The sequence below is a fragment of the Haliotis cracherodii genome, unplaced genomic scaffold (assembly GCF_022045235.1).
Source record: "Haliotis cracherodii isolate W230 unplaced genomic scaffold, xgHalCrac1.p SCAF_9, whole genome shotgun sequence".
Taxonomy (NCBI): Eukaryota; Metazoa; Mollusca; class Gastropoda; order Lepetellida; family Haliotidae; genus Haliotis; species Haliotis cracherodii.
The window spans coordinates 53,820,639-53,836,059 of NW_027266343.1; the positions used below are offsets into that span (position 1 = coordinate 53,820,639).

The window sequence follows — 15,421 nt, forward strand, 5'->3', positions numbered from 1 at the left end:
TGAATGAATGCTTTTTATAGCAGAGGCTAATATCTCGGAATAAAAAGTTTTCCCAAGTTTTCCGCCTGTAATTATGTGATCATGTTCCGGGGACAATAAAACTCACTGGTATTCAAAGAAACCCCACTAAGGGACACCATAACGGGCTCTGTCCACAAGCATGCTTGCCATTGAAATACCCGAGGGAGATTAACGATATTTTGGGCCTACAGGTGTCACTGCTCACTTCCTGTATATTGTGGCGATAAAAATGGATCACCACCGCTGGTCACATACCCTCATTCCCACTCTCTCGCTCACTCACATGGAACCGACATTGTCCAGATTCACTCATCCACGACCTTGACATTCAAACAGGTATCAGTGTCACCCGATGTCCATCTCACAGCCTCATCCAACCTGTGAGATGACTGTAATAAATTAAGGTCACATCAATTGACCGCCGACTTTTACAACTTTTTACTGTTCATCCAGGGTATTAACTGTTGCTCCATCCAATTTCAATCTCCTGGCAATCAGAATCTTTGTCGCCCCGTCAAGGCCCACAAGGTGGTATCCCCATCAAAAGGGTGCTTTTGTGGTACAAGACTGTTTCATGCAACCAGTGTGAAAGAATAAATGTGGTTAATATCCTGCATCTCTGACAACAGACTGTGAAAAGTCACATGACATTGACATAATGACCAATCAAAATTTAAACGTCTTTTTTTTCAAAATCATGCCACCCATGTTTTCACGTTATTAATGCCTTGTAAAGTCAGCATTAAAAAACAATGCAATTCCAACTTTGTAAAATAATAAAACATAAAAAGTTCACAAAGGACTATAGAAATATTTCTTTCATAACAGTTTTCTTAAGCAAACCACCAGGCCCTCAGTCTCCAAAACACTTAAACGTTCGTACTGAACTTTTCTCCATTTCAACAGATCATGTCCACCTCACAATTACTGAAGTACAACACAGACGCCATTTTTTTTGTATGCGAAAACATTCAATATTGTTTTAGTTCCTTGCTCACCGGCAATGGGACGAGGCGGCAGAATGCTAAGAGCATGGTCTGCCCCGAGCAGTAACACCCCCATTTCGCACCCTGTCATTGCTCAAAATTCTATTTGCAAACAATACATGTAGCACTTTAAAGTAGGTGGCTGCCATTTCCTGCTGCCATGTGGTTCTCATGGAGTGGCCCAGTCGTTTTACCTACATGGAATGCAGAGGAACCGACTCTTGTACTCACTACCCTGTGTATCCTTCACAGTGGGCTTCTCACACTGGTTCAATCTGTGCTCCACACAAAATATGGATTTATAAATAAGGACTACGAAGTCTAATGTCTCTTGTGGCCATATTGTAATAATTTCTCAGTGGTTACATACGAACTGGTTCTCGACTTCCTAAAGCAGAAATGGGTAACCAATATTCACGGGTTTCAGCAATGCTTGTCAGTATATTGTTCTATTGATCATAATTCAGTTAAAAGCAAAATTGTCCTCTATCTGTCATACAATCAAATAACAAAAAGTTGTTTCCATGTGAACAAGGGATATCTCATTGGATTATTTTTGCTTGTAAGTTCATGATTCTGTGTGACCAACTGAAGAGGGTTCAGAATATTCTTAAAATATATTAGCAAAAATATTTTTGGTTTCAGTTTTTGTCCTCAAATGGGAACCTTGATCCTTTTTTCTAGTTTGTTTACCGTCGCAATCAGCAATATTCCAGCTATATGATGGCAGTCTGTAAATAATCAAGTCTGGACCAGACAGTCCGGTGATTGATATTATGAGTATCAATCCATGCAATTGGGATATGTTAGGCGCCTCTCACGACAAGCATAGACGCCTTTTACGGCAAGTATGGGTTGCTGAAGACCTTTTCTACCCCGGATCTTCTGGGTTTCCTTTTTTCTAAGCAGTCTGTGTGAGTAGCCCCTTTCTTAGTAACAGCATATCAAGGCTCACAACTAACTCCTGCACAAGTGGGTCAGCTCCCTGATACCGCACAGGAAATGCCACCATCACTGGACCTGATTGAATGACCACCAGATTACAGGTGAAAGGAGCCTTTCCTGGCAAACGAGCCAATACAGGTGATACAGATATCTACCTGAACTCGTTATCACAGATAAAAATAGCTTCACCAACATCAGTGAAAAACAACAAACTTATAGTTCAAAATGAGACAACTCAGCAAGGATTTGCCACCATCAACAACATCAGACATGCCAATGTTTTACTGAATCTTTCATGATGTCACGATGCACAATTGCATCACAATTATCACATGAAAACACGACCATGAAGTGATACGATCTGCACTCAAGGCCTGAGGATAGGGGTGTTGTTGTAATTCTCAGAGACTACATTTTCCTTGCCACCAGCAATGACAGGTCCTTATTGTTTTGAACATCTGATAACAAAATCTACATCTAGCCTGAAGGCATTTACCTCACAATGAATAAGTAAAAGTAAGAAAAAAAACTCATTTGAGACAAACTGTCTACACGTAAGACTGAGGACATTCGACATGGAACTACCTGTACTTGATTCCATTGATTGTGTAACACATTTGTTCGAATTGTTGTTCGCATAAAGCAAAATTACAGTTTGAAAACTTGTATGAAACTTAACCCAGTGATAGAATCGAACAGTTTTAGCCCACTCGTCCTCATAATAATGAAAACATATAATATGCAAAAGCCTTAAAAAGGGCAATTTCTACTCATCCACTATGGGTAGTTTGGCAAGGACCATGGGACGAGAGCCAATTTCTAACACTGAAACCTATATGAAGGCAATAAGAAACCAAACCTCGACAATCAAACTAAGAATTGAAGCTTTGTCCAACTTTACATTTTGCAGGTAAGATTGTGACGGTGAACTTATCAACACTTGGTTGGGAGGAGGCGGGCGGAGGAAGTACTATGCAAGCAGAATGTCAGAAGATGCCCCCAAATTAAGCCTGACATGAAATGTTGTCTCAAAGCCCATGTTTGTCAGTTTGCTCAATGTGAGAGCACATCGTGTTAATAAAACAATCTGTTTGACCAAGGAGAAATGGCCTCCTTGATTGACAAAATCAACCCCAAGAATTCGTTATTTGATTTGTCCCGTCTGGAAAATCCTTAAAACCAACTGTGACAGAAATTCAGAATGTTGATAAGATATCTTTAATAAATACAACAGTGATATCATATCAGTAGCGGCCAGGAAAATAGTACCTTGGGTTGTAGAGGCTGTGAGGGGCTGAACGATGGCGGATGTTCAAGTATGTTTATCATTCGTGGTATGCCCATCATTCACAAGCTTCCTAACAAACTATGAGGATTTGTCAGTGAATTCTAAAATTCCAGAAACCACTCTTCACAGAGAGAGCACTGGTGGAAGCTCCACACAGGTAGAATCAGAGCATTGTATTTAGCGCAAATTGCTCAAATTTTAAATAGTTCCAATTTTTTTCTATTTATTCTGATTGTTTCTAGAAGTATACACTTATCCAGACATCAGAAAAGCATGTAACAAGAATAATGTACACTCTCATTTAATAATACAAAAAAACTCGGGTTATCCAAATGTTTTACAGACATTAACAAGAAGCTGCTTCTCAACAGACCTCCAGATGCCAGTGCTACCCCCTGCTCGCCCTTCCTATATCCCCCCAATCCCTTTCCAATTTCATCCCTACAGGTCTAAACGATACCAGACTGGAAGATGATATTCTATTGGCAACTTTAGCTGGAGCGCTAGAGGAAACATAACAATGTATCCAGTTCCCTTTATCATGCCTACTCTACAGCTATACAAGATACAGGTCTTTTACAGTGGAACAGTGACAATATTCTACAAATGATATAAACAGACACGTAATAAGCCAGGATAACAACACCGATACAAAATGATATAAAATATTACATTATGACCTTGGGTTATCCATAATAAGTACTTCAGATGATTTGAAGTTGTATACAAGATATATATGATATACTTTCTCCATGCCTTACTGTACCCCCTTTTTTTACACATGCTCATTGGCATATACTGATTATCAAAATTAAGTATATAAAAACAGTCAAGATAATGTATTTGAATCCATAGAAAATGAAATTAGCAATTCATCATGTTTGGATGTTATGGTATACTTTAATTACTTTAAATCCATGACACTTTTTTATGGATAGCAACTTCTTTGTACATTTCAGAGCTTCTTCTTGCAAAGAATAAATGAAATTGCCAAAGTGTCATGTATTCATGTTCTCCCTTCTCTCACTTCTAAATTCCTTTCACAGACTTAACCTACACATGTTTCTGAAGATACGACATTTAGTGGGTGAGTATGGTTTTACACCGCTTTTAGCAATGTTCCAGCAATATCAAGGCGGGGGGACACCAGAAATGGGCTTCACCCATTGTACCCATGTTGGGAATTGAACCCAGGTCTTCGGCTTGACGAGCTAACGCTTTAACCACTAGACTACGCCTAGGACAGACTACAGACTAAACAACAGAATCGAGAAGAAAGTATTTCCAGATTCTACTGCTCCAAGCTTCCAAGCTCTGCTTCACAAAGACATCTCAACATTCAATATCAGGTTCAGTGGGATTTACAACAGAAGCAAGGCCCTGCACAGACAGACCAGAAAGTTAATGTTATCTCCTGCTGACCAGATTGGACATTGCAAATCATGTCAAATAGCCAATGGCTCGGATACTATCAAAGTTTGTTTAGAATAACTGGGGAAAGGCCGGAGGAAGCAAGATGGCTGCAGGCTAGTCTCCTGATTGAGTTATGATGGAGATCCACATCTGGGAGTCATCTTCGGTTCCTGTTGACCGACCCAACAGGAAGTGACCATGCTATGCTGAATCTGATGATCGCCATGTGCACCAATGGTTCTGGGTATGGATTCTTCATCATGAGATTTGAAGTGAAATTCAAACTATGAAGTTAGGTCTTGAGGAAAACAGACTGTTGTAGGAAATTAGGCAGGTTAATATGGAAGCACTATACAGTCCTGTATATACCATGATGCTGGAGACGTCAGACTGTGTAGTAGTAATTAATACTTGCTTTTCTCGATTTTCTGATTTCATTGAAACATCAGTGGAATATAATTGGAAAGTTTTTTCATCTGTATTGCTCAATAGAAGAGGAGGGGCAGTAAGGTGGCTAAGCGGTTAAGCATTGGATCGTCATGCCGAAGGCCCAGGTTTGATTCCCAACATAGATACAATGTTTGATCAGGTGTTTTTCAGTGTTCGTCACTCATGACCAATTTTCAGTAACACTGGACCAAGAAATATTGAAAGCAGCTTGTGTCCATCTATCCTTATCATACTGTATCGTGACAGGCCTACTGGGACAAGCATGTACTGTACCAGTCTCAGACAACATGGCCAATGCTTACCCACAACTGAGCTGCCAGTTCAACAGGACTGAACATGGGATCAGATGCCATCAAGGTTGCCAAGTGCACTTTAACACAATGTGATAAAGCTAACAGTGCAACGTGTAAAATACAAAGTCTCAAAAATCTTTTAAATCAGTGTTATAAATGTCAGCTAATAATTTCATATGTGGCATTTTGAAAATGGAGGGCTGCTCAAGCAGCTTGGTGCCGACTTACTGTCCACTCCCAGAATTCAACAGCGAAAAGCTTCACCACATTTGACTTCTAAATGAATCACCACAGCAACCATAACTTCCAATTCCCTTCCAAACATAAACAGGATCATCAAAATAGCAAGGAAGTAATTATGAAATTAGAACCAGCCCCTTTTCAAATCTAGGAAATGTAAACAAATTTCCAATTCCACTGGCAAAAGTTGAAGACGAATAGCTTTCAACAGTTTTTTCTCACGGAAGTGTCCTCATGAAATAAACCACAGGTTGTTGAACCCTCTGATTCATACAATAAAGAAGACATTGATGCTAAACTGTCTCATAAATTTCATAAGCATATTCAGTTACTGTGGACGTTAATTTAACAAGTGTCTGAGAAACATCTGGAGCTACACCTACCGAAGAAACCCAATCTACCATTTCCTCAAATATCCCCACTAGTTATGGTTTTATTAGCAGGAATTCTCTTTGGAGTTAGCACTTAAAAGCCCAGCCCATATGAATTGCCACATCCTGTAGCTCCGCACCAGAAACAAACTGCTGAAACAAAGACCATTGTGGACAAGCCCATGGACCAACAACCTTGGACCTTGTTTCTTTTCTTGCAAAGATTCAGGAAAGAAAGACTGCAGTATATTTCCCTCCCACCCAATTTCGATGTTAGACAAACTATTTGTGAGGAAGACAAAAACAATATTCCATAAACAAATAACACCACTTTCTTATGAACAGAAAATCCTCCATGACCTAAATTGTTCTGCCCTTTCAAAGAAAATGTCACGATTCATGAATATATCCTCGACTGTACTTCATACATGCTACATGTATCGTATCCTACCGCGAAAGCATGCCACTAAATCTTGGCAGCAAAAAAAACCTGGTGAGTGAATGTTTTGTTACGCCACAGTCAGCAGCACTCCAGCCATTACAATGGCAACCTGTAATGTCATCTACGAGGGTCACGTGGTCAGATACGAGGGTCACCAGGTCTCACACGGTAACCATCCAATCAACAGCCGGCTCATTTTCATTCATAACTTCCCCCCCCAATCAATAATGGTGGTACAAGCTAGACAGCTAAATTGTTGTGTTTCGTAAGCTCACAATTTCAAGCATCAGCATACATCCCAGAAAGCAGGAACGCATCTGGGATACCTGTGCAAGGCATGGCTCGCTTTCATTAGGTGTATGGAACAATGCCTTCTTTCTATTGTGTAATTTGTTCCGCAACAAATTCTGTTGAATTCCAAATTTAGAAACATGTTTTTTATTCATTTCAAACGAATTCTTTCAATTGTTTCAGTCATTGTTACACACTAACGCCTATATATAAAAAATTCCACCTTGTGATTAAAACACTGCTGACCACTGCTGACCTACATGGTGTATAAAGATTATTTCCCTAGTGCCATAGTAGCTTGTTATTTTTCATCAATGCGAAGGATACTATCATGTTGTGGTAGCAGTCTGCTTGTAATAATATCTAATATAATATAATTTTGAAAAATAAACATAAATTTGTAATAATATATATATATATCACATGTAATAGCTTAATATAACTTTAAAAGTATTCTGAAGAACGTAATTGAATCATGAAAATCACTGATTGTTTAATCTTGTTTATGAATATTATGCACAGGCAAGAAGCCTACCATCACTGCCTGCTCATACAACAGGCTAATGTATCAACAAATAAATATAAATGAAAAAATGTTTCAGTACAGTGTTAAATGTCTAAAAAAAACCAAAAAAACGAAAACACCTCAAAGCTTGTATCATCAACAGGTTAGCAGAGCCATGGAAGGAGATGCTTTCTTACTAAACTGACACAACCACATCGAAAGGAGCTTACTGTTTTATCAGAAGGTTTCTTAAGCTTTTTCATGACTGACATCAAGTTCACTTGTATTCTTGACAAAAGAATAACTTATGCGACATGAACCTTGACAATTGTAGGTAGTTGTGTGTGTTCATTACAGACGCTAACATATTGCCTTGGGTATGTGCACTCAGTCACTCAGCAATGAATATAATCAACATTTAATATATATGGAATCTGACTACTAACAAATACTTGCCTGAAGTACATCCAATCATTTTGGCAAGTTAACCATCAGAGCGAAACGGGGATGTGAAGTCATTTGTATGAATATAAGTATGTTTGAATAACTTTCAATGTGAGATGACTTCAATTCTAATGTCAGATATATTCAAAGGGTTCATTATTTTCAATATAGACCAAGGTCCACTTGCACAAAGCGATCTTAGCGCTACAATTATTGTAAATTCTTAAGATCGCGATCTTAGGCTTCGGCTACAATCGCCATCCACTTGCACAAAGCGATTGTAGGCTAAGATCATTGTAAGCTACAATTGAAACTTACAATTGGTCTGGACCAATCTTAAGTAGTTACGATCGCGATCTTAAATCCAAGCTGTCTTACAATCACGTTAAGATCGGTTTGGGCAAGTGGAATAGGACAATTGTATGGTGATTGTAAAGTTGATTGTAGATGCCTAAAATCGATTGTAACTAAGATTTTTCTGTGCAAGTGGGCCCTGGTCTAGACTTTCATACAGTAAAAGCTCTTAAGAATTTGACATGTATTGGAAAACATGTCACACATTTAAATGTGATGTCAGATTTTTTACCTACAAACACAAAAGAATTGCAGGCAAGAAATAGATTGATGTTTCAAAAGTATGAGGGAAACACCTACCTGTAGATTTCTCCTGTTGTAATGAAGGCTGCACACAACTCGCTAGAATCACAGATAGAATACACACACACCAGGTAAGTGCCATGATATATCACACAATATCAGCTACCACATCCTCGTATACAATCCTGGGAATTACTGCTATAACATCCTTGAGATGATCACACTGAAAAAGAAAAAAAGAAAAAAATAACATCAGTATCATTGGATGACAATACCAACATCAGTTATACAAATAACATTAAGTTAAGGAAGAGGATTTATGGATTGATTTTACCTAATGAAGGTCTGGAAATGGTGTGTTCCTCATAATGAAGAAGCTGCACCCATAAATTCTCTTCATTATGTGTATCACTTCTAAATGCCTTTCAAAAGTTAGCAAGACTCAAGTTTGATTAAACTCTTGGATAAAATTCCTACATGGTCAAACCATCTATTTCCGACACATGATATGAAGGGACACATTCCATGGTCTATCACTGTATCCAATTAACCCTCCCCAGTCTGCCTCCTCCTATCACCTTATTAACCCCTCCTAGGTGGTATTCACAGCCAGTAGGGGAGCCAGACATGGGAGATGCTCACAACCCAGCTTAACACTTTCATTAATCATGCATCTCTACCCCTAGACCATCCTACATCTTCAAAGTCCATCACAGTCATTCCAGATGCCAAAACAGACCCTCTGAACATGCCACATTTAGACATTATTTGAATTAATATCCCACAAAGCCCTTCACCTGTAGTATAAGAACAATAAAAGGGGAATATATGAATATATTACATGCCACAGGCAGGGAGATTCATTCACAATTCCTATTGTCATCTTGCGTTTATATGAAGAGTTCAACACAATCACAGGGATGAATATTTTGGAGGGAATAAGTTACACATCCGAATGTGTGTCACACAACAAATGTCATACATCCACTAGCAGCAGTGCTAAGACCTTGAACAGCATGCTTAGCATCAAGGATGCACTTAGTACTGATCAGTGCAACCATCACGAAATTTGTCGGACAAATTAAGCTCATTTCAAACATGTTTACATTCTTGTATAAATCTTTTAAAAGAATTGCCCAAGACGACTCTACTTCCCAAGAAACAAACCTGACATGTCTGGCGTACTAAGTAAGTCCTTAAAATAGTTGAAATCTAAACAAATACAGCTACAAGGTATAAAAAGCAGTAATTATGTTCCTAATCCCCGATTTGTTTAATCCCAACCAGCATACCAAAGGTTTGACAACCATGCTAGCCTCAGTGTCTGCATCACTTGTTGAGCCCACCCATTGGCCACTAATCACTTCTGACCCCTACCGGCGTGTGACCTGACTCCCTGCAGTGACCCTGACCCCTAGAGACCATGTGACCTCCAGACCACATGAAAGGACCCTAATCCCCTGCCCACACCTTGGACATCCTGTATTTGGTCCTAATAAGCTTAATCATATGTCTTTGATGTTAACCTTAATTATCACAAGTTTCAAAGCAATAATGAAATTTCAAAATCATGGAACCATCCTTGTCAAATTTCAAATAATTGTTGAACAAATACTGTCTTTACCAAAAGTTTATAACCCCATGTACTTTACCATTGAATACGTACCATAATACCATAGAGTGTGTTTGTTCAGGTTCATAACAAATTAGAGATGAAAGAACGCATGCAACATATTGTGCTACTAATCGCAAATTGCAACACAAAATTCAGGCCACTACCCATCTCTATTAAATATTAAGCACTAATGATCTTTCATTGTATATATGTGTATATGTATCATAATGTCTTGTCTTTTGAAATTGCATCTGTCCCATAATGGAACGTTTCTGCAATAAATATTATCTTATCTTACAAACTCAACAAACACTGCAAGCCCACGAACACCAAATGTACTCTGACCTCCATGGGTGCAGAACAATGTTTTTCATCAATTCCAAGATTTCACAGATGAATCATCATTTTCTCACAAATTGTAAGTGGTTTACTCTGGCAGAGGAAGCACATTGGTCTGAGCTAATTCCATACAGGCAATTCCTAACATAAACATGGACAGCTTTTAAGCGACTAGAGAAATTTCACAGTTGACTTACTTTTCCCTGTTTGACCCAGTTCCTGAATCTTGCAAACATTTTAAAATTTGGATCTCATGAACCTCTATAAATGTGGAAGCAATTAAATAGGAAAGGTTACCCTGACGCTTGTGATGAGAACACAGCGACTTAAAAATAGAACCTTAAGTTCAAATTCTTACTGTATATTACAAACAGTTGGGACTGAACAATAAAAAAAAATTAAACTGATACTAAATACATCCAAAATGCCCTATGAAACAGGCAAAAGAACCATACATGATCTTCACATGTCAAGCTAGTGTCAAATCATTATAATAGTTTTCAGTTTCAGAAACCATGACGAAAAAGAGATACCATGCTCCAGATACCAGATAAAATACAAATGATGTTTTATTTATGAATATATTTACATTTTGTCACAAGGAGGACAGTGATTGCTGTTAAGACAGACGTGGAAACGAAAGGCAACCTAACAGAGAGTGACAATGTGACATCTTCTGAATGCATAATTATATAGGAAGAAACAGGCTGAACAGTGGTTGTGTGATAACCACTATATCACCCTAGAGCATGTGGGCAAACAGCCCATTCTGACCACTTCCTGTTACATAACTCATACCCATTACATCATACATAGCCCCTAGTCATAAGCGACTTATTGTACTATTTATCATTATGGACAGTGATATAACAATCATATTCAACCTATATCCCTAGTGGATAGAACACACAGAAATACAAGGGTACAGTTTGTATATTTCCCAAATGGCATTTAATGGAATGCAGACTGTGTCCAGTTGGATGTATTTCAGAAGAAAGGCATCTTAACTGTATTACATAGCCTTCTACAGAATTATAATAACAATTACAAAGAGTGACCTACATTGTTTTCAATTTCAATGGTCCCATAAATCTCTGACAATAAATAAACTTTCTGACAATGCATACCTTTCAGGACAAAACAACCTAATATTCTTCAGAAACTTCAAGACCCAAGAGAAAGTTATCACATTGAAGTCAGCTAACTGAATGATGGTCATCTTCTGAGCCTGGCTAATTTATCACCCACGGGTACCATGAGCAATTAAGAAATGAATATGTCAACAAAGGGTGAGTGTTTTAATGACAGTTAACAGTGGAGATAATTGATAAGTCAACAATACACCATTGTATCCCAAGTGTCTCTGTGACAGCTACCCTAATTAATCAACAATCTCTGGGTGGAAATGTTACATAAACATCCCAAGTTCAAAGGTGCGACCACTTGACACTAAACAAAAGATTAATTAGCTGTAATGATAAACATGTGGCAATAAACCTTGTTTAGGTTTCTCCATGTATATTGTGCTTGTATAGGTTGAGGTGTTTTGTTTGTAACTTGAGAATGGTTTTACAGGTGAGAAAAGCTTATCTGTTTCTCAAATAAGCCTTCTCCAGGAAAAGGAGAAAACCCCAAGATTTCATCTTTTTTGTAATATTTGTATATCAAATTTGATATTTAGTAAGTAAGTAATATTTATCTCATCATGCATACAAGATATTCTATATTTCGTATGATATTATGACACCAACTAACTTATCAATGAGGGATAAAGAAAGTGTTTTGATAATATAACATAGCCATGGTATAATATCATAATATGCACCACAAACAACAAAAGGTTTGAAACATTGTTGTATCATATGTGTGGTTAAGACAAGGCCATCTCCTGGCTCCTATTGCTTTTACTGTTGGGAAGGCACCTGTATCAGGTAGTATGCTATATTGGGGCAAAAAGATTTCGGGCTAGACCACATGAACAAGGATACGACCCTTTGTATTTGTATTTCCTTGGCTTTGTTTACTGGGCTTAAGGGACAAAGATGTGTTCTGTCTCAATGCTAAGGTGCGCAAACATGACTGTCCTCCCGAGCGCCCTATTCAAACATACTGGACTCGATTCCAACTGGCCTATCAAATGGAATGCAAAGCCACTGCTTCCAACAAGACAATTTTAAAGTAAAAATATTTATAAATACCAGGTCACCCAAGAAATCAAATTTAAACTGAAGTGTTTTATATTTTGGGGCTGGTATTCTGTTGTGAAACGATACCACACCTTTCGTACCATCATCCCTAACTTGGAATACTTGGATTAGATACATCACTGTCAACTACCACATGGCATATACATTTATATGCATTAGTATACACTGTGAAAGAAATTATCACTTGCCAGAAATATTCTTACTCCTATATCCTATTTATTGTATGTTTACCTGCAATCCTGCCCCCTACTCCACAATTGAAGGATTTAATTCTTGTCGACATGATTTTATTCAAAATTCCATTTATAATTTGTCAAATTTAGCATGCTTGAACAGGCTGTACCTTCTCTTCCCTGTCTTGAGTTTAGAAAACAATTCAACAAAGATGTTATCTTTAGCGCAGAAAAATGTCCTGCCATCAGCTGTAGCGTAGGGAATGAAACGAATACCTGCATACCAATTTCATGATTCACGATCAAATGACATTCCATCAGTGTTTATTGTTGAGGGACATTTCGAGGTGGGCAGCATTCTTCCCGTAAGGAAAGAGCCCACAACACTATAAATGCTATTGATGAAACATTATTTCGCTCTAAATGAACTCCATGGCTGATTAAATCAGTGTAGCATGGTGTGAGTGGGAGAATGTAATGTAATTGTGACCTGTGGGTCGGACTTCATCTGGACAACAAAAGATAACACCATCTTTTAGTGATGTGAGCTCTACGAGCTCTAGACTCATAAATTGTTATCTTAAAAACAGTTTACAGTCCAGAAATTTTAGATTACGACATACATCAGAACAAAGTCTTTTGGTCTCACAAACTATTCCTGTTGTGAGTATAGAGAGTATAACTAACATGCTGGGATGTCAAATGCATCGTGTAATTTGGCAACATGGTAGATCTGGATGGCAAAGTATCCTCAAATACCATCATCTCATTACAAACATAAGCAGAAAAACAATAATGGCTGGGGAATGTCAGCAGCACATTCTACTGAAAGAACAGGAACACCACTTTCTGGGCCGTCTCGGGACAATCTCTGCCACATGCAGGATCATATTTATGCCTGGACCTTTTGCTGAATGGAAACTCATAATAAGTGTTGTGAAACCTTGATTGAAACCTTGGGGTCCCTAGCTGGAATCAGTGTGCGAAAAAAGTAATTGCCTGGTAGCCCGTGGCTACTTTCTTTGTTTTCAGGCTAGTGAAACAAAATCTAGGTAGCCCGACTGGCTTGTTGAATATTCTATCTGGTGAACTACAATATGTAAACATCCCCCATCTCACAAACTATTCACTTATGATGGTATCTGAATGCATTCCATAAGTATCTTCCAAGGAGTTTGTGTTTCCATAGGCTTACGAACCACCTGATATCAATAGTCAATTGACCCCAAGTCTTACCTGGGCGAATCTTGAAATAAATTCTCTGCTTCCAGATTTTTCTTCAAATTAAAAACCTGGTCATAATAACTTTTATAAACTTTTGCAATGACAAACACAACTCACTCACTCAATTATTACAATCAGAAGCATAAACTCAAAAGAAGTTGTTCATCCATATTTATTATTTTTACTTAGAACTCCAACTTCTAAATGCCTCTTATGAAGTTTGTAAGGTAATTAGATTGGTTAGTTTCAACATGGCTGTGAAACTACCGTCACACATTTGGCAACTGAAACTAAGTTACAGATACTATATACTACCCAGTATTTCACAAGAGACATACGTGGGTCTTCAAGATGTGTGTGTGTGTGTTACCAATAGATAGTGCCACCATGTTATTGTTTTTTGTAACTAAAGCTGGAAAGACAAAAAGAAATCTTCCCCAACCAAGATAAACCATCGATGCGGATGCGGAGAGTACCCTGACAACATCATGCTCAACCCGAGGTCTCAGAATACAAAAGACATAACCTTCTCCCCCTTCCTAACTTTGAACTAAAGAGACAAGATGGCCTACACCCTACACTCGGGAATATGAAGAAAGAGACAATCTGTAAGAACCAAAACATGAAACTACATGGACCCTTGGTGATATGATGTGGAGAATCAGGTATCTGATTATAGGATACCAGATGCTGAAACAGCAATATATCCCAATTTGTGTCTCCTCATGCTCTCAGGCGATCTGTTCTGGTCACGCCAGTAGGGTCACTGGGCAACCTTTGCAAGGGTTTATGTGAAGTTTTGACCTAGCTTTTTAACTAAGGATGAAGGTGTGAATGAAATTCTAACACCTGGAAGTCAATTTCTGGACTGGAATAGGGTGACATTTCTTCACACTAGCGTGACAAGTTTAACTTCAAAATGTATTTTTCTAAAACCTATCCATTTACCTACAGCGCTAGATGATAAGCAGGATACTTGGTTCATTGATTTTCACATGATTGCCAGCAGGACATCCTATGTTAGATAAATTTATTATATGAATGAAAAGTTATCGCCATCCAAAATTCATGAATTAACATGAGACAAAATATTGGTTTCTTTTGGAGCTTTCTTGAATCTTTTATAATAAAAAATGCTGTAGGGGTGTTCATTCTGGTCTCAGTCACTTAAAGATGATTGGTTGATCGTTTATTTTAATGCCACCCTCAGCAATATTCCAGCTATATGACAGCGGTCTGGAATTAATATACTCTGGACCAGACAATTCAGTGATTGACATCATGAGCATCGATCTACTCGTTTGTGATACCATGCAATGCATCAACCAAGTCTGATTCCTCTTGAGCGCAGCATTGGTTGCTGAAGACCAATTCCAATGAGGATCTTCACGGGGCACTCACAAGATTAGTCCTTGTCAAAACCATGAGGCTTAGATTCAGGAGGAAACTTAATTTAAACATAAAATAAACTGCAAGGACCCCCCCATATTTTCTAACAGTACACATATTAAACATCTGAAATGAAACGATAAAATACAATTGATATTTCCACCTTAGAAAGGGCTGAAACAACTTTC

At 38.1% G+C, this 15,421-nt stretch overlaps 1 protein-coding gene across 4 annotated transcripts in view; it reads right to left on the reverse strand.

Annotated features, from left to right (window-relative positions):
• LOC139453368 (fibroblast growth factor receptor 2-like) overlaps positions 1-15,421 on the reverse strand; it is a 56,748-nt gene that overhangs the window by 18,186 nt on the left and 23,141 nt on the right. For all 4 annotated transcript variants that reach the window (XM_071235046.1, XM_071235048.1, XM_071235047.1 and 1 more), the window contains one exon: positions 8,344-8,509. In XM_071235046.1, the coding sequence (XP_071091147.1) occupies positions 8,344-8,428 (85 nt within the window). In that variant the 5' untranslated portion in view covers positions 8,429-8,509. The remainder of the gene's footprint in view (positions 1-8,343; positions 8,510-15,421) is intronic.